The sequence below is a fragment of the Echinops telfairi genome, unplaced genomic scaffold, assembly GCF_000313985.2.
Source record: "Echinops telfairi isolate 266 unplaced genomic scaffold, ASM31398v2 ScPeMD7_4;HRSCAF=17, whole genome shotgun sequence".
NCBI classification, from domain to species: domain Eukaryota; kingdom Metazoa; phylum Chordata; class Mammalia; order Afrosoricida; family Tenrecidae; genus Echinops; species Echinops telfairi.
Genome location: NW_022103900.1, coordinates 24,236,204 through 24,256,907, shown reverse-complemented (window position 1 = coordinate 24,256,907; position 20,704 = coordinate 24,236,204). Strand labels below are relative to the sequence as shown.

General features: G+C 41.2%; 1 protein-coding gene across 1 annotated transcript in view; it reads right to left on the bottom strand.

Moving 5' to 3' along the window:
* The window catches only part of ARL5A (ADP ribosylation factor like GTPase 5A), a 34,039-nt gene extending 18,565 nt beyond the window's left edge, over positions 1 to 15,474 (bottom strand). The window contains exons 1-4 of the mRNA XM_004703823.2: positions 15,194 to 15,474; positions 2,896 to 2,956; positions 2,387 to 2,534; positions 618 to 701 (exon numbers count right to left, since the gene is read on the bottom strand). Coding sequence (XP_004703880.1) covers positions 618 to 701; positions 2,387 to 2,534; positions 2,896 to 2,956; positions 15,194 to 15,239 — 339 coding nt within the window. The 5' untranslated portion in view covers positions 15,240 to 15,474. The remainder of the gene's footprint in view (positions 1 to 617; positions 702 to 2,386; positions 2,535 to 2,895; positions 2,957 to 15,193) is intronic.
* Positions 15,475 to 20,704: the final 5,230 nt, after the last annotated feature.

The window sequence follows — 20,704 nt, the reverse complement described above, 5'->3', positions numbered from 1 at the left end:
CTCAAGTAGAAAGCAAATGTTTTGAGAATGATGATGGCAACAAATGTACAAATGTGCTTGACACAATGGATGGATGGATGGATAGTGATAAGAGTTGTACTAACCCCCAATAAAATGATTAAAAAAATCTCATATCCACTGTTGATCCTCTATATAATTATTCTATTAAAAATAGAAAATGAAAGCCACATTTAGGAATTCTTTTGCCCAGGAAAACTAGATCAAATGTAATATAAGAATACTGAAGTAAATTTCCATAATCATACTGCTGCTTTCAACTAAACCTCCAATTGGATAAGTGTCAAAATAACAAAGTAGGTGTGGCTAAACCAAACTCTGTCAGGGAGTCGATTGCAACTCATAGCAACCCTATGGAACAGGGTAAAGTGCCCTGGGGGTTCCTGAGACAGTACCTCTTTATGGGAGTAGAAAATCTCATATTTCAACCACACAATGATGGTAGTTTCAAACTGCTTTGTAGTTGGCACCCTAAAGCCTAACCTACTACACCACCAGGGCTCCATATGTGTGTGTGTGTGTGTGTGTAATTATGAGAAAATATAAAAAGCAAATGTAATACACATATCCCCAGACCTCTATGCAAAAATATGACTTACCTCATGTGCTAACATTTTATAGAGTTCTTCTCTAGTGACAGAAATCCTTTCTCTGTCTGTACTGTCCACAACAACTATTACAAACTAAAATAATTGCAAAAACAATTATTAGTCATTACATAATTTTTGATATATGTAAAATTTATAAGGTACTTATGTAAAAGGCTACAAATGCCCCCAAATTTGAATCTTAAGATATCATTAGGAAACGAAAAAGATTTACTTCATACTGATAGATCTGAAAATTAGATGCATAGCTAGTTCCAGTATATTAATGTTTTTAGAAAATATGATGCTAGGATTTTAAACAATGTATAACAGACTTTAATTTTCTAACTTAATATCTTGAATAAATTAATGAGTCTGTATCCATCAATTTTTATTACAAATTCACAAATAAAAATAGGAGATGCCTTAAAAAAGTTGATGGAAGAATTATATTATCTTTCAGTGTTATTTTTCCATAAACTTTTTGGAATCCCTTCATATACTACGATCCTAAATCCAAGTAATTTTTGGTATATGTTTATTAACATTAATTTTAAAACTTAAAAAGGTATTGTATATAGGAATCAATTAAGGTGGTAGTAAAATAAATCATTTTTTATAGCAAATCAAAAAATCAGATCTATACATGTAAAGCCAGTCCTTTCCTAAATGGACAATGAGGCTGGTCCCAGAGGATGATGTAAAAGACAAAGGAGCTGGGCAGGACTGAGTCATTCTCGCTTCTTTAACCTCACCAGCACCAGAGAGCCCCAGGGTAACAGGAGGAGCTATGAAGTTCACGTACTCATTTACACTGGCATTTGCATTCCCAAGTGTTTGTTGACTGTCTGTTCTACACATGCACTGCTTATTTTTCAAATCTACTTTTGAACTTCCAAATAAACTATTACGATTTTTCAAGGTCTTTTGATCTTCAGATTTCATTAAGAGAGATGGGATAAGAGAATCACTCCCGTCCATCTTTTCTCATTTTATAACTTAGTGTTAGGTGGTTCTGTTACCGTAAAACCCACCCTATTTTAAGATATTTTCATAAAGTTAATTTGACCCCTGTAAAAATTACATACGGCAGCATTATACAAAGGAGCAGTAACCATATATGTCTATTCTCTTTAAAAAAATGACGATCAAATGTTTAACACAGTGTTCAGATATCAAGTCATTGGAAAGATACATAATAGATGTCTTCATATACCTTTATGGGAATATTATATCTAATAACATTATAAAACAATTGCCATAGCCTTTCAATTCATAAAGTATATAAAGTGAAGCTCTCAAATGCCAGGGACCTGAAATGTTCTTTAGGGGAAGTAACATGTAAAGCAAACTATTTGATTATGTCTAAATTGCTTTAAAATCAAAAGAACATGAACTCTTCAATGTGTACTTATAGCTCACAGAAGAAAATATACCACAAAACTTTGGCCAGGATTCAAGTTACCACAGCTTTCTCACTAAACTAGGATTTCCCCCATTTAAAGTATTAAATAAAATTATAAACTGTGAAATGAATTCATTATAAAACAACTCTCTTTAAGATGTGTGGTAGAACCACAAAATCCATGACCAATTCTACATAAAAATAAATGTTCAATCAATGGGAAAATAGGAAACACTCTGAGATAAGGAATCAAATATGCTACCATGTTTGAGCCCTACTTAGAGTAGTCTGCTATAAGGGTTAATATCTAGCAGACTAGATGTTAATTTTGCAAACAGTCTGCTCATAGAAGTCTTGGTATATTAGGAAACATTACCTCAGTGTTCGTATAGTAAGTGTTCCAGGAAGAACGAAGAGATTCTTGGCCACCAATATCCCACATTAGGAAACGCGTATTATTAACCACTATCTCTTCTACATTACTTCCTATTGTAGGAGATGTATGCACAACTTCATTCATAGAACTGGAAAAAAAATTCATGTTACAATTAGCCAGGAAGGTGTCTTGTTAGAACAATGTTTCAATCAAAAGGCAATTATGACTTAAAAATATATATATCGTACACTTCCTTTTCAACTAACTCAACAGGAGAAAGCAGAAAGAAGGGTTGTAAAAGCAGCTGAATGCCATGCTCCACATCACGTACACTTTTAGCTATGCAGCAACGGTTGCTTAAACTTGGTTCCTAGTTTATGGCCAGCCTGTTTTCTTACAGGATAACATACGATTCCATTTATTTATCGCCTTCCCTTAATCAATGACCTTCTAGGCAGGAAAAGTAACAAGAAACAATAAAATAATTTTAAAAAATAGTTAATACTTACAATTGGTAAAGAATAGTAGTTTTCCCTGCATTATCCAGCCCAACAATGATAACTTTGTGCTCTGAAAGAGATGGGGTGGAAAAACCCAGTGACTTATTAATTATAAACCATCAGCTATCTAAAGTGGTCAAGCCAGTCTCCCCACAGAAACTGCCACATATACTCACAGTAAACATTTTTCTACCTCTACTTGAGGTTTGTCCCTACGCTGTAATCATCCTAATTCTTCATTCAGGGAATTCCTATTAATCTTTTTCAAAGAGGAATGAATCACTCTTTTCTGATTTTATACATTTCAAATTTAACATTTACAGTGCCCACTCATATACACCGAGTGAGGTACCCTTAAGTATACAGACTCCATGTTAAACATCTTTACATTCCTAGTGACTACAACTCTTCCTACAACAAAGTACCTAACTAAATAAATGTTTGATTAACATTCATTAACTATATAATAAACATTGATGATTGTTACACCCCAGAGTTTGGATGTCTTGATGAAAAAGACTTTCTAATTCAGATGGTAGAGGCTTTTCAAATAATTGCCATTTGCTTTATATGGGAATTCCTAACACCAAAATGGTACTGATAGAGTAAGTCAAAGGAATAGAAAATTCCATGCAACCCAATAATCCAATTAATAATTATTTTCTTTGATGAAAGAGTATACAGTTTATAACTAGCTGAGTGTAAAAGTGACATGACCACCTTTCCCCATATAGATTGACAATAAGCTTAAGAACTAAGCAGTATGCTTAAGAACTAAATGAGTAAGTCCAAGCTGCACCGGCAGCATTAGCCAAGAACAAGAGCTCAGGAATTGATGGGAGTGCCAATCAAAATGTACTACTAAGCTGAAAGAGCACTGGAAGTAGTAACTCAACTATATCAAGAAATTTGGAAGACAAATGACCAGAAGAGATCTATATTTGTATCCATTCCAAAGAAAGGTGAGCCAACAGAAGAATGTTCACAGAATGTTCAAATTATTGACATCACATGCAAGTAAAATTTTCCTCAAGATCGCCCTACAATGGCTATAGCAATACATTGACAGGGAGCTAGCTGCCTGAGGTTCAGGCTGAATTCAAAAGAGGGCGTGGAAGGGAGGTCATTGCTGATGTCTGATGAATTTTGGCTCAAAGCAGAGAATACCAGAAAGTTGTTTGTTTGTTTTATTGAATATGGAAAGGCATTTGACTGTGAAAACAACCAAACCTTGAAAAGAATGGGAATTCCAGAACACTTCATTATGCTGCTATGGAAAGAGGCAGCTGTGCTAACAGAACAAGGGAATGATGGATGCTTTAAAATCAGGAGGTGTGCATCAAGGTTGTATGCTATCACTATAGTTACTCAATCTGTATGTTGAACAAATCAGAGAAGCTGGCTTATATGAAGAAGAATGCAGCATTAGGATTGCAGGAAGACTTCCTAAGAACCTGAGATACGCAGATTACATAACCTTGCTTGCTGAAAAAGTGAAGAGGACGTGAAGCATTTACTGATGAAGAGCAAGGATTGTTGCCTTCAGTTATGAATTACAACTCAAGGGAGACCAAAATCCTTACTCCTGGGCCAATAGGTAACATACGCTGAAGTTGTCAGGATTTTGTCTTTCTTGTATCTGCAATCAATGCTCATAGAAGCAGCAGTCAAGAGAACAATGAATCTGCATTGGGTAAATCTGGTGCACAAGACCTCTGGAAAGTGTTGAAAAGCTAAGTGGCTATTACTTTGAGGACTAAGGTGGGAGCATCGTGGAAGCTCTGCAGTTCTAAACCAGTAGCCGCTCCTTGGGAGAAAAGATAGGCTTTCTACTTCTGTAAAGAGTTATTGTCTCATAAGCTCACAAGGGCAGTTCTATCCTGTCCCAAAAGGTCACTATGAGTTGGAATCTACTCAATGGCAGGACATTTTTTGGGACGTTAGGGTGCATCTGACTCAAGCCATGGTATTCTCAATGGCCCCATATGCCTGTGAAAACTAGACACTGAATACGGGAACTATGGAATACTACAGAAGAATCTATGCATTTGAATTATGGTGTTGGTAAAGAATATTTTAAGTACCACGGACTGCTAAAAAGGTATCTTTGCTTGGAAGAAATAAGGTCAGAAAGCTCCTAAAAGGCAAAGATGGTAAATCTTAGTTGCACATACTTTGGACATGTTGTTAGTAGAGACTAGTTCCTGGAGATGGGCACCATGCTTGGAACAGCAGAGGAGCAGAGAAAAAGAGGAAGACCTCAACAAGAAAGACTGCAACCATAGTTTCAAACAAAGAGGGATTGTGGAGCTGGTGCAGGACCAGGAGATTTGCTCTGTTGCATACTACGAGTCGGGTCCAACTCCATGGCACCTAACCTGTGCACATCTCAGTGTTTACAGGGAACCAGAGAAGGCGACTCACAGAACTGACACAGATGCTTAAGGAGTAGCAACTGTTCAAACACCACTTGACAATCAGTTTCGCCCTGAGGAAAAGTAAACCAGGAGGATGAATTAAATCAGCAGCATTCTTGGGGAGCATAGGATCAAATCAAAGGCCGCTTTAAAGGCTGAGATGACTAATGAATCCATCTTCACAGTAGGGCCATGCCGGCTGCAGGTAGGGTGCTTTTCCATCAGGACAGTTTTTAAAAGATTAACACTATCTTTTCCTGGGCCCCCAAAGTAAGCATCCTTTTTGGGATGTTATTCTTTTCATTTCTACCATAAAAACATCTGTCCACAACAGAAAAGTGGATGAAGGGAGACGTCGGACAGTGTAAGATATGACAAAATAATAATTTACAAATTATCAAGGGCTCATGAGGGAGTGGGGAGCGGGGAGGGAGGGGAAAAATGAGGACCTGATGCCAGGGGCTTACGTGGAGAGCAAATGCTTTGAGAATGAAGAGGGTAACAAATGTACAAATGTGCTTTATACAATTGAGGTATGTATGGATTGTGATAAGAGTTGTATGAGCCCCCAGTAAAATGATTAAGAAAAAACCTGTCCATAAATAGAAGTCACATAAGGCAATCAATCCCCTAATCTCTGACTTGGATGAAAGTTTTTAGCTTCCTACTTAAGGTTCATTTTTACTATCATTCTTAAAATGTCCTTATATTTTTAAGTTCCAGGAATACCATCTGTAACCCATCCCCCAATTATGCATTAGCTGAAAAAAAAAGAGAGAGAGAAAAACAATTCAAAGCCATAGAGTTGATTCCAATACACAGCCAGCCTACAGGGCAGGGTAGAATTGCTCAGGGGGTTTTCAAGGCTGTAACTCTTTATGGGGTAGGAAGCCTCATCTTTCTTCCAGGGAGTGGATGATGATTCTTAATTACTGACCTGTGGTTATCAGCCCAATATGCAGCCCAGTACACCTAAGAAAGGACTAAGTAGGATAATAATAATTTTATCAAAGAAAGATTTTCATCATACTTAGCCACATGGTAAGACAGAATGGCTAAGGAAACACACACACACACACACACACACACACACACACACACAGCAGTAAAACAACAGAAGAGGCTGGCACTAGATGGAGTTCATCTTCTCAAAATACAGGCTAGCTGTCTGCAGAGGATAAGATGAGGCTAAGTACTTAAAAGCACATCATAGGGAAATCAATAAATTGAAAGGAGATAACATAACGTGTGGTGATAAAGATTTTAATTGTTTTAGGACTTTCTTCAGTAGTGTTCAACAATAAGAAAACAGACTGGGAAGGGAAGTATAGTGGAGGACATGCAGTGAACATTCATGTCTGGCAAGATGGACAGAAATGGAAGGCATATAAAGGAAGCATCGAAGTTAGCTAAGCAGAAGAAACCCAGTCCTGTCCTACAAGACGAAGACTGAGCATCTGAGTATATAAAATCAAAATAGGTTTAGCTGAAGGGGTAGGGAAGCACAATGTGAGGTTAAGGTGGTCATGGGCAAAAGGAAGGAACTACCCAAAATCTAAAACCTTGGATGCCTATATCCTTGAAGGGACAAGTGAACACAAGACAAGAAAGACCATTAAACAAATAAGATGCAAAAATGTGAACAGAGCAAAGACTGGTTAAAGCCTTAACCCAAATCTCCTCTTAGCATCTTTCTTGACCTATCTTCTATAATTTATACATACTGGACGACCCCATTTTCTGAATATCCCATTTAATATTCAATCAGTTAACTCTGCTCACTCTATACTCCATACTGGAAATAAGTTCCCTTTCATTTGCCTATTTAATTTACTGAATTCAACAAAATCTTGTGTCACCAGTAAGTACATAAATATGGAATAGTTCCAAATTCTTAGGACGTAATGAACTTTTCTAAAGTCAATCAAGGGACTATAATGTATGGGGGGGGCTTCACAAAGTTCACAGAAAAAAAATCCACTATCTTTTAAGTCCATTTTCCCATTAACTTTTTGAAGAGTCCTAGTGGTATGGTGGGTTAAACACTGGCCTGCTAACCACAAGGTCTGCAGTTTGAACACACCATCCTCTTTGCAGGATAAAAGATGAGGCTTTCTTTTCTGCTCCAGTCAAAATTTACAGCCTGTGAAACTCATAGAAGTAGTTCTATACCATGCAGAGTCAAAATTGACGATGACAATGAGTTCTGTATTTGAACATAGAAACTGTTTAAAATGGTTATTTGCAGAGAAGGAAAAAAGGGAAGAAACGCAAATCAAATGTGTACAGAACTTGGAAAAACCTCAAAGGAGCCATAAGTTCTGTGGAATAGTCTGAGATGTTTTTGGGAGACCATTACAAGGAGAACCCATGGTCAAGGGGCTTCTCTTCCTCAACCTGCCGAGCACCTGTAAGCCACATTCATCACCAACTTCCACCCACCCTGTCTCACTCAAGACCTGTCTCTCGCTTTTACAGTAAAGCATCTATGACTGTTTTTAACAGTTTCCTAAAAATAAGACATAGTGTGCCACTCACAATGAAAACTATGGAATTAACATAATGAGCCGAAAGATAAAAGGCACTAATTCAACTCACCATTGACAATGCCAATTTTTTTCAAACTATCTGGTTAAACCAAACCAAACTCACTGCCAGCCAATCAGTGCTGATTCATAGCAACTTTCTGGTTAGATTATTCAGACTTTCCAATGCTTAATCAATTTCCCTTGACCTTCCTTAGTCTCTCACCACTTCAGTCTATTTCTCTGATCATTAACATAGAACAGCAGCATTTTAGGGAAAATATAAATTTGGAACCAAAAAGTCACAATGCATTTTTAAGAGAGTATTTTATGATGTAAAACAGCACAGGCATAGCCCAAACAAACCCACAAACCAAACCAAAGCACCTGCCATCAAGCGGATTCAGACCTGTGGCAACTCGACTTGTTTCAGGGTAACGCTGCTCCAACAGCTCATTTTGTGGATGTAGATCACCAGACGTTTCTTTCAGAGAGTCCTTCAATGGATCTGAGCCAACATTTCTGCTGGGAGAATGCTTAAACTTTTTGTACCCAGGATGATTATGTTGTTGTTGTTGTTAGGTGCCATCAATATTGTGTGCCACAACTATTATAAGCACATTAAAATTTGATTTCATTTTGGGCAAATGTAACATTTTTGCCCATTCTAATTATTTTTGTATAAGGAGCCCTGGTAGTGCTGTGATTACTTATTGGGTTGGAATGTTCAAGGTCTGCGGTTCAAAACCACCAGCGGCTCCATGGGAGAGAGAAGGGACTCTAATCCTGTAAACATTTCAGAAGCTCAAAGGGGCAGTTCTACCCTGCCCTTTAAGGTCACTGTGAGCCAGTATCAACTCAATGGCATTGAGTACAACTCAATGATACACAGTAGGCTGCTAATCACAAGGTTAGCAGTTGGAAACCATCAGCTGTTCTCTGGAAGATGAGGCTCTTTTATTCCCATAAATATGTACAGTATCAGAAACCCACCAAGGCAGCTCTCTGTCCTATAGAGTTGCTTGTCAGAAATGCCTGGATGGCAGTGAGCTTGGAATTCTTTGTCGCAGATGAGTACTGGTAAGTATACGTATTTTCAATGAAACAGACTACCTTGTATGATATTTCTTTTCCACCAGCTATGCAACAGCATCCTTGGACTTACTGAGATGAACCAAAACTACTATCTATACACTTTAACATAATTTGATGGAATTTTGAATTATCATTAGGCTTCAGTTTCCCAATTACCATATATACTCGAGTATAAGCCAACCCGAATATCAGCCGAGGCACTTAATTTTACCACAAAAACTGCATTAAAAACGTGCTGAAAAACCCGGCTTATACATGCGTATATACGGTAATACATTACTGCTTGTCATGAAAACACTTCTTTTTTAACGTGTTCATTTTCTCTTTTCTAGGCAGCCTTCCAGTGAAGACTACTGGAAGTACTGTGGACTGTGAGAAGAATAAATGTGTCCATCTTGAAAGAAGTATAGCTAGAATGCCCTGTGAAAATCAAGAATGATAAGGCTTCATTTCACATACTTCGGATGTGTTATCAGGTAGAGGGTTAGTGAAAAAGAGGAAGCGCTTGGATGAGATATTTTGACACAATGGTTGCAACAGTGGGCTCAACCATAAGCACTATTGTGGGGATGAGAAAGGATCCGGCAGTGTTCAGTTCTGTTGTATACTGGGCCCATATGAATTGGAACAGACTCCACGGTACCTAACACCATCACCAACAGTCAACAGAATCCTGGGTGGGTGGTGGGTGGGGATTGTCAACTCTTGAAGCCTTCTATTCCTGAATCACACTACCATCCTTATAAACAGGGTTAGAGAAACTGGGACTCTTCACTTCCAACTCAGATCCAACTGTCAGTAATTTTATATTCACACAGATCCATTCCTGCTACGTACCCTACAGTTCTCTCAGTGCCCAGCACAGACCCTGGGATAAAGCATGTGCTCAGTAAAGTATTTTTTCTAGAAGACAGATTCTCAAAACAAATAAAACAAGCAAAAACCCCACTGCCATCGAGTCGATTCCAACTCATAGTGAGCAACCCTATAGGACAGGATAAAATTGCCTGTGACTTTCTGAGCCTATAGTCTGTAGACTAACTACTATAGAAATCTTTGTGTTTCTTCCTTGGAGCAGCTGGTGTCTTTGAACTACTGGACTTTCAGGTTGCAGCCCAATTCGTAACCACCACACCACTGAAGCTTGGGAGGGAAATAGCTAAATAATCAAGTTACTTTGTATTAAAAATTCTTGTTTAAAAAGTTTTAAATATCACGATTATAAAAAATTTTAAACGAATGTTATTTACAGCAGTGACCTTTTTTTTTGGTTGGGTGTGTGTGTGTGTGTGTGTGTGTGTGTGTGTGTGTGAAGTAGGCATTTTCACCAAGAGATTCCTAAAGACCAAAGGAATGGTTGCATATGGCAAAATTAGAGAACTAGCAAAGAGAAACTAATAATTTGAACAGAAATCTTTTTAAAAATCATTTTATTGGGGGCTCATACAACTCTTATAATCCATACATCAATTGAATCAAGCAAGTTTGTACTTTGTTGCCCTCATTCTTTTCTAGACATTTACTTTCTATTGAGCCCAAATTTAATATATAAAAAAAAACACCTTGAAATGTGAGGGGATTATTAGCATGAGGGATTGGCTGGTATTAAGTAAAATGTATAAAGATGACAAGCATGACAATCTAAAGAAGATGCTACCCCAGGTGCAGAGACACAACACCCAAGGAAGAGTATTCTCAGGGCTTAGACACAGACCTCACTGGAGGGCATGCTAGGGCTCACTGAATGGCAGAGAAGTTGCTGTCATGTCAGTTAACTTGATAGAAATCTTTCCTCTAGGACAGTGGTTCTCAACCTTCCTAATGCCGTGACCCTTTCATACAGTTCCTCATGTTGTGGTGACCCCTCCAAACATAAAATTATTTTCATTGCTACTTCATCACTGCAATTTTCCTACTGTTATGAATCAGGCGATCCCAGTGAAAAGGGTCGTTTGACACCCCACCCCCCCAAGGGGTGGCGACCCACAAGTTGAGAACCGCTGCTCTAGGCTACTACAGAAAGTGTATTGGGAAGAGGGCCTTCAACGGAGGCCCGCATGAGAAGCCATCTGACGGTGATGGGGGAAGCTGGCTGCACTGATCACTACGCAGCGGAGCAGTCAGGCCCTGGGGAAGCCGCTGGAGCTGCAGGAACAGGGTGGAGCCTGTGAGGGAGCACATGGTAACCAGGAAGAAAAACCCTTTCCTCCCGCCAGTGCTGTCCCATGTCCACTCTCCACAAAGTGTAACACTATACCAAGTGGCCAAAGAAAATTAACAGACCCATTTCCATTTCCAGAGTGGGAAACTAGTTAAAGTTAGGCAATAAGTCAAGAGATTGTTGGTTTGCCACAACCATTTCACTTCACTCTGTATTGTTCTACACATCTTTGAACTCTCATGTAATTCAAAGACAAAAGCAAAACTGAAACAGGTAGGAATTCCCCAGCACCAAACCAGAAACCAAATTCATTGCGCTCAGAGGCTCAACTTGTAACCACTACACCACTAGGGCTCCCAGTCCCCAGCACCAGACTCCCAAAATATGGTGGCTTCTCCAGCACTTATTCGTTACAATTTACAATTCCTTGGGAGAGAGAGTGAACAGTTAATTTCTACATCCTTGAGAAGTTGCAATCTTGGAAACCCACAAGGGAAGTTTGAGTTGGACTCAAATGAGTGATACAAGGCACCAGTCAGAAGAAACTTATAAATAGGCCACCACTGGGAGATTCCAGAACTTTTTTCCACAGCTCACTTTCATGTCAGAAAGTTCTTCCCTTTATTTAACATGAATCCTTTTGATGCAAAGAACGTGTTTTCAAGAGCCTGGACTTTGGCCCCAGACAATCTCGATTAGAATCCTAGGTTCACCACTCTTAATTCTAGTGCCCTGACCAACTTTCCTCGTGATTCTTTGCCCCTGTCGATAGGGAAACTAGCTACCTCTTGGGTTATTGTGAAACCAACAAGTGAAGATTAAAGCAGCCAACCTATGTAAAATACTTTGAATCTAACCTTGCATAAGTCAGGAAATGTTAGTACTAGTAACACAACTGAAAGTTCCAGATGGGCAAAGGGACTTTGTTTTATTACCTGCCTAGCCCTACCACCTAGAAATTTCTGGCACAATGTGAGTGCTCAAAATTTATGTATTTAATAAACAAAGCATTGGTCATAAGCCCTTCTTTATTCAAAGACATGAATAGCAATTTTTGAAAGTCCTAAGGAGCCATGGTGGCACAAAGCAAATAAATAAATAAATAAATACTCAGCCAATGCTCTGTGGAAGCAGAGCACCCAGGAAGCCCTTTGGGGTGAATCTCTGTCACGAGGATGTTCATGAGTTAAAATCAACATGACAACACTTAACAACATCAAGGCAAAATCCTAAAGTGATAGTAGTTACTGGTTCAAATCAACCAGAAGCTCTATGGGAGAAAGATGGGGCTTTCTACTTCCTTAAGGGTTACAGTCTCAGAAATTCACAAAAGCAGTCCTACCTTGTCCTGTAGGATTGCTGAGTCAACAATGACTTTAAGGCAGCCAGTTTGGTTTGGACTTTTTGAACAGCTTAGTAACAGAGGAAGAGTTAACAGGGAAAAGGAGGGAGAAATCATGTCAATCTCTTCCTTTATAAAGCAACAATCAGCAAAACCTTCTTTAATGTTTTCACTTATCTGGCTCTGGCACAGTTGTGACCTGGGGGCGGGGGGTGGGGGGTGGGGGGGTCACTGTACTTGAGAGAAAGAACAATTACTTCATCAGAGAGAAAGAACAATTACTTCAAAGGATTCTTGAACCATTAAGACAAACAAAAAAGACTTATATGCCAACATATAGGTCAAAGGTTACACTATTCTGAATGTAAATGTTGCTTAATGCAATCTCTGGTTTTTCTAGTTTGAGCGGTGCCCAATTTCATTGTTTAATTGGACCTACCTCAACTTCAGCAAGGCAAATTATGTAACCCCCAAAATCTTCCAAAGCACTTCTATGAAAAGAACACAGGAAAAAAAAAAAAAGAATACAGGATCGTGCTGTTGGTTCCGAAGGTAAAGCAAGGCATCGATATCCAATACACAGAACCGAACAGACCAACAAGTTCCAAGCTGCTTTAAGGGCGGCTGCTGTGAAAAGTGACATGGCTGACAAGTAAGCCACATGATCAAGAGTAAGCCAGAGTGCTTACTCTCATGTCACAGTACTGACACCTAGCATTCTAGAACCTGACTGTGTGAATTCTTCTGGGCATTAATTTCCCAGCAACACTGAAGGAAAGATCCAATCAAAAATGACCACGAAATACAAGTTAAAAGAACACCACTATTAGTGATGTTTAGCAGTCAAGCACATCTAACATTACTATTTATTGTTGATAAGCAGCTGGGAGCAAAGTTCTAATTCATTCTTAAGTTGCAAAAACAATTTTAACGATTCAAAATAGAAAGCAGAGAGCTCTCATTTTTTCCGGCAGTACTTGGGCTCAGTTAAGCAACGTGTTTTGAAGACTCAGTAGAGTTGTAACTAGAGTTTTGCTAACAATGATACAAAACTATCAATATTAAAACCACATCTTATCTACTGTAAGCACCACCAACCAGTCTTACAGCGGGTAAGTTGTCATGGGTAGGACACTTGTGTTCTAGAGACTGAGTCTTCAAGATGTATAGGCTCCAGAATCACTCAGGGCGATTGCTGACAATCCATACAGGTGAGAGCAAGGAGGCCTGGTGAGGTTAAGGGGTGCTGCCCACTCACAGTCTTTCTTCCTAGCCAGCCAGAGACACAGTCGCTTAGAACTAGGTTTCTCTGCTTTATGACAAGTCTCGGTATCAGAAATATTATTCGAAATACTACCTTTACATTGTGTGTTATGTGATGAGCACTATCTTTTTTTCCCTTTCTTTTTTTTAAAGAGACACGGGGATTTCAAGTCCAGTTTTACGCCTTTCCATTCACCTTCCGATAGGAGGGGCTGAATCATGAAGGTGGAGGTGGGGTAGTAGGTCTATGTAATAGAAGTCACCATTCATGAGTGGGAAACTTTGGGATGTGACACCACAACCAGCTTCCACAAGAGAAAAAACACAAACGAAGTTACTGACAGACAGCAGGGACGATGAATCACCCAACCTGAATGAAAAGGAAACAAAGACACATGACCGACTCACTCTATCCTGGTAACTGTGGCATATTTTGTCTAAATTGTATTACCTTTCTCCAGCTTCAGACACTCACTCTGAAAGTTTTCCCAAACATAACCTGCATTTGAACGTAATTGACTGAATGAACATAAGCATCCTTGTATAATATACTCTATGACTTAGCACGCTCATTAGCTACAGCAATGGTTTTCAACCTGTGGGTCTCAACCCTTGGTGGGGGGGTGTCAAGCGAACCTTTCACAGGGGTCGCCCGATTCATAACAGTAGCAAAATGACAGTTATAATGTAGCAAATAAAATAATTTTATGGCTGGGAGGGTCACCACAACATGAGGAACTGTACTAAAGGCTGCATTAGGAAGGTTGAGAACCACTGAGCTACAACTTAATGTTTGATTCGGTACGGTTATAAAGTGCTTTCAAAAACGCTTACACATTTTTAACTCAGGGAGGGAAAGAGAGCAATAGGGAGAAATTGGGGGTGAGCAGTTGGGGAAAATATGTCCAGATCCTACTTAACCTTAAGAACAGACTACGTGAATAAAGCAAAAAGAGAAAGTTCATCACTATTCAGGATGCGGAAGAGGCCTCTCCAGAAGGAGCGCTACGGTGGAGGGAAGGGTCCTTGGGTGCCCTGGACAATTCGAGAGCGATTCCTCCAATTTTTCCGCATTCTGCACCCCTCAACAGCCCAGTGTGGCGGCTAGGGCCGTCACCTACCGCCTTCACCTCAAGGAGCCTAGAGCATCCCTGCGCAGTTCAAACAACTGCTGCAGGCCGGCAGGGCGGGGAGGCAGGCATGGAAGTGCCACCCTGGAGACGTCGGGCAGGAAACCTTGCCCGCTCCCGTCGGAATCGGAGCAATGGGTGCATTTGCGGAATGGGTTTCTTGGGGAAGGCCCGGTCAGACAAAGGGCTGCGAGCCGGGAAGCGAGCCCACGGGAAGCAGTGGGGGTGATCGGCCCCAGATTGCACCGCCGCAGCCCGCGCCGGTGGCGCCGGACCGCGCCGCCCACGCTCCGGAAGTATTAGGAGCCCCTCACCACGCCCGGCCCGGACTGACCCTCTCCCCTCCCCGTACGCCCGCGGCCGGAGCCCCTCACCCTGGTGATTGAACAGTCTCCATATCCTGGTGAAGAGAATTCCCATCCTCGGGCAGCGGACCCCACTCCAGCCACCCGGGCCGCCCGCCGGGCCTGCCCCCGGCTCAGGCAGAGGCTGAGGTGAGGGACGCGCCAGAGCCTCCGCCTCTGCTGCTGCTCCCGCGCTTGCCGCCGGCCCGCTTCCCGGGAACCGGAGGGAGGCCGAAGCCTAGGCCGCCTTGCCGCGCGCGAGGCCCCGCCGCTGCCGCCGCGGCACTCGCCTGGCTCGCGGACATCGCCGCCGCGTTGCCTGCGACGAGCCTCGCCGGCCACCGTCCTCCCCCAGCTCCTCTCGGGCAGCTGCGGTGGCGGCGGCCACGCGGGCGGGGGAGGAGAGGGGGCGGGGCGGGGACGGTGCAGGCGCAGGCGCACGGCCGGGTGGGCGGAGTCCGGAGAAGGGCGCCCGCCTACTTCTGGTTTATTTGCATAACGCGGCGACTGGAAGGCTGCGGTGTGGCCTAGGAGTTAGAGCTGATGGCTCTGGACTGCTTGCTGACATCACTTTGCGGGATTTCACTATTTTATTTTCTTCTGCTTGTCCACCACAGACCCATCGTGTAAATAAACATGCCCTTAGATACCCAGTGCCCACCCTTTTACACCCAAGCCACACTCACTGGCATGGTGTAGACTTCCGACCCAGCGACTCTGCAGCAGAGAACAGAACCACGGTTGGGCTTCCAGAGCCACATTTCAGCGCGAAGAGGCTGGTCCGTTTTGGTTATCAGTCTAACGCTGTAACCATTGCGCCACCAGGTAGTTCCCTGCTCTGCCAGTCTCTTGTCTGTTCCTTTGAACAGTGATTAAAGTGTCATGCTACATTTAACCAGCCCTCTATTATGGGATATTTGGTTGAAAACTCTATCTGAGCCATTCCTACCGTCACCATCACACTCATTGTCATCAAGGCATCCTGGCCCGACAGGACAGGGTCCTGAGACTGTAACTCTTCACAGGGAGTAGAAGGCCTTGTCTTTCCTCCCGTGGATCACCCGGTGGTTTTGAACTGCTAACCATATGGTTTGCAGCCCAACACTTATAGTTAGCAGCTCAAGGCCTATGCCACCAGGACTTCCTTACTGCCAAAGAAGCATCCTTATAAGCAGTTCTCAACCTTCCTAATGCTGAGACCCTTCCATACAGTTCCTTATGTTGTGGTGACCCCCCCAACCATAAAATTACTTTCGTTGCTACTTCATAACTGTAATTTTGCTACTGTTATGAATCAGGCAATCCCTGTGAAAGGATCATGGGTCACGACCCACAGGTTGAGAACCGCTGTAATATAGGGTTTCAGAAGCTAAGTCTTTACCAGAACAGACAGCCTCATCTTTTTCCTGTGGATCCACTGGTGCGTTTGAACCACTGACAGCGCCACCCCGGCAGCCAGTGGGTTAACGATATCAGTCTTTTTGTTCCATGTGTAATTTCTATTTCATCTCGGCCGGAGACTTAGCCTCCTTAACTTTCATTTATGTAAAAACAGAGGCTTGATTCTAGATCATCTGATGACTATGATAAGTAGTCTGGAACTCTTGTTACAGGCCAAGAGGTGGGATGGAAGAACTTGAGGATTTGACTCTTTCCCTTCCTTAAAGAAGGGAAAAAGACGGGGCTTTCTACTCCTGTAAACAGTTAACTGTCGGAAACCCACAGGAGCAATTCTACAGTGGCCTTTAAGGTCACTATGAGTTGGCATCGACTCTATGGCAGGGAGTTTGGGGTTATTCTTTTGGTTTTCCATAAAGAAACCAGTAACACCTTCTTTTATCCTCCTTAACTTGGGGAAAGGAAGTGGACGAAAAAGTGGGAGTTGGAAAAGGTATTCTGAACTGCTTTGTCGATGGCCCAGAGAGCTTTATAGAATTAAAATAAAGAATGACACCTCTCCATCTCGCCTTTGTCTGTACACCACGTTATCTCAATATATTCAAAAGTAAACTGCTTAACTTCTCTGGGGTCTTTGGTTAACAAGCAATATTCTCAAGGCAAGGAGCTGCTAAGTGCAAGGTCGGCAGTTTGAATCACCAGCTCAAGCCCCTCAGGAGACAGATGGGGCTTTTTACTCTCGTGAAGATTTACAGTCTCAGAAACTCAGGAGACAGTTTTACCCTGTCCTACAGGGTCACTCTGAATTAGCATGGACTCAAGGGCAGTAAGTGAGAATATTTACAGAACTAAGTAAAAGGCATGGCAATGATACTGTGGGTTATACATTGAACTGCTGACCAAAGATCACTGGTTCAAATCCAACAGCCACTTCGCAAATAAAAGATGAGGCAGTCTGCTTCCTTAAAAGCAGTATCAGGAATCCTCTGGTGCAGCTCTGCTGGTCTTCCCTTAGTGTCGCTCTGAGTCAGAGTTGACTTGACAGAGTATGTAGAGTCTACTAAGAAAGGCAGTATTGTGTGTAGGACCAATTCACATGAATCCTTTCAGATTTATTGCGCTCTATTGGTAATGCTTTCAGCAGTTTTAACACTGCAGTTTTGCAAACTCCACACATCTCTGTCGACTTAATGAGTGGATGCCAACTTGTGAAGTTAAGAGTTTCATATTTTACAATTTACATTAAGCAAATGGTCTACTAAATAATTTTCTAAGAATGTTTTCCCACCCACCCCAAATTTTTATTTTACATAAAAAATCTTATCAAATTATATGCTCCCTGGATGAATATATATTTGGAACAACCATGTGAGTAATTAGAAATCTTTGTTCAGTTGTGTGAAGCTAGTTGCGAAAGCAGACTTCTTACAAGTTCTTTTAAGATGAATTTATCTATACTGATACCAAAACCCCACTGTCACCGGAGTAGATTCCGGCTCATCCTCATCCCATGTAAGGTTTCCAAGAATGCAATTCTGGGAGGAGACCATAGTGATGAAAGTCCTTGAGAGTAAGATGGTTTAGAATTATTCTCCTACCACAAACCAATAGAAAACTCGATAAAACAGAGAGAACTGCTTTTAGATACTGGACAGCACACAGTGCAAGGCTGTGATCCTTAGTTAAAAAAGGAAACTAGACAAAGGAGGCTTAACTTTGTCCAGATTCTTTTTTTGAAGCCTGGAGGTAATTCCGACTGCTGTAGAGGATGGTTGTAAAATTCCATCAAGTCGTCTGACTCATAGTGACCCCATCTATGTACAACAGAATGACCAGTGTGCCTGGTCAGTCCTGCGCCAACCTCACAATTGTCCTTACATTTGAATTCATCGATGCAGCCCATGTTTGTCTGAGATCTTCCTCTTTTTCGCTGCCCTGCTACTTTCCCAAGCATGTTGGCCTTCTCCAGGGACTGATTTCTTCTGACATGTCCAAAGTAGGTGAGACAAAGTCTCACCGTCCTTGCCGCTATGAAGTCTTCTTGTAGAAGAGGGTAGGGGAATCCAAATAGAGTCTGGCAATCTCTCTGTGTCGAGGAGACTGGTCAGAATTGCAAGAGGCTAAGATGGCTATAATTCATGAATCAGAGTAACTGAACGGAGGGAGAAACACAGTGAAAAGCTCCAGGAAGTTGCAGAGGGGACCAACTGAGTATTTGACTGCTTAGCAATCTGCGTTCATGAAGGGTAACACCTCCTGAAGCTAGCCAAACCAACTTTTGAGGGGAAAAACAAACAAGCAAGTACAATTCCCAAGAGTTGTAAGACAAGTCGTGTCATGCCCAAACTTCACAGGAATCACTAGACCCTTCTCTAGAAGAGAGGTGAGAATGCTATAGGGCCTTCATAGAGACCACAGAGAAGCCAAGCCCTACAGGAAGACCTAACTAAGTCTAAGGACAAGTGCTACCCTACAGAGACACTGAAAAATATCAAACTAATCCACAATTTCATCTCAAAACAAGTCCAACTTCGGTCAAAGGAATGTAAGGTAAAAAAATTTTTTTAAAGAATGCAAGGTAGAGTCATCAACAAGCTAAAATTTGCAATGTTTTGCATCTAATAAGAAATTGCTGGACATACCAAGAAATAGGAAAATGCGACCCATAAGGAAAATAAAAACCCACTCTATACAAATATATTCAGGCAAGAAGACATTGATTGGCCAGAGCTCACAGTTTGGTCCTGAGCCTAGGCAGTGTGACTCCACAGTCCACATTCCAAGCACATGCCATGTGTATGGACATATGCATGTTGTATGGAGATGTTTCCCTCTGCAATCCATTTTATTAGTGGAGATGTGTTGATGACAAGACGTGGTTTCGGGCAGAGGACCAGCTTGCTCTGGTGATAGTAATGAACTACTGTGATTCCTCTAGTTGAGTATTTCAGGTGACTGGCTGAAATACCTTTGATAGTTGGGGCACTCTGATACCTGAAACTCTGTCAACATTTATTGTCTTCTTAGTATTGCTTACATGAGTCATATTAATATACAACTTGAAAGTTTTATATATTTTCTTTGTCTAGATAAGGTACTTTATGGGGCCCTGGTAGTGTTGCGGTGATGTGTTGGGCTACATGTCAAAACCATACACTGTTCTACAGGTGAAAGATGAGGCTTTCTACTCCCGTTCAGTTAGTGTAATTGAGGGAGCTCTGCCCTGCCTTATAGGGTCACCATGAGTCAGCATTGCCTCTTTGGCAATTAAGATTTTTTTCTTTGAAATAAGGTACTTTAGTTTACAATGAGTTTTGGTTTCCTGTATAACTCTATATACTGTTTACTCTCCTGGATGGTTGGATGGATAAAATGGGATGAAATAACTTGGTATAACTCTAATGCAGTTATAATAATATACTACACACATTACGCATTCTTTTTGAAATTCCCGTATTTTGTGATGTGAGAAAAGTCAGAGTATCAATTGATACCATGGGCAACTAAAACTAATCATATTTAATGTAGAGTTGTAAGTAATATATTCTTCATGGAATTCATACTAGTAGAAGATACTTTTGGAAGCTTCTGGTAACTAATACATTAAGCACTTAGGATTGTAATTAAAAAAAAAAAAAGAGCCCTGATTGCATAGTGGTTACGCATTCAGCTGCCATCCAAAGGTTAGTTGTTCGAAACCACCAGCTGCTGCTCCATGGGCCAAAGATGAAGCTCTCTGCTCCCTATAAGACTTATAGTCTCTGACACACTATACAGCAGTTCTGCTCTGTCCTGTGGGTTGCTATGAGTTGGAATCTATTCAATTGCACTGGGTTTGGTATTAGGGGGTTTGTTCTTTTTCTTGAACAATAGTTTGCAACTATATTGTACTAAATCCTTAATCACACCTATTGTAAGTGTGTAGGTGTGTTTGACTTACAAACTCTTACCTAATATAGTACTGCTTTTGTGTCTACTCAGAGCACCGAGCAGAGTCTTCAGGAAATTGACATTTAATGAAATCTGTTTTCAGGGTATATGTTCAGATTTTTTTGTTCCTCTAAGAGATATAGGCATGCACCTTATTATTACTATTTCCTCGGTATATCTCTAGAATAATATAAAGGAGAGGTAAAACGCTGG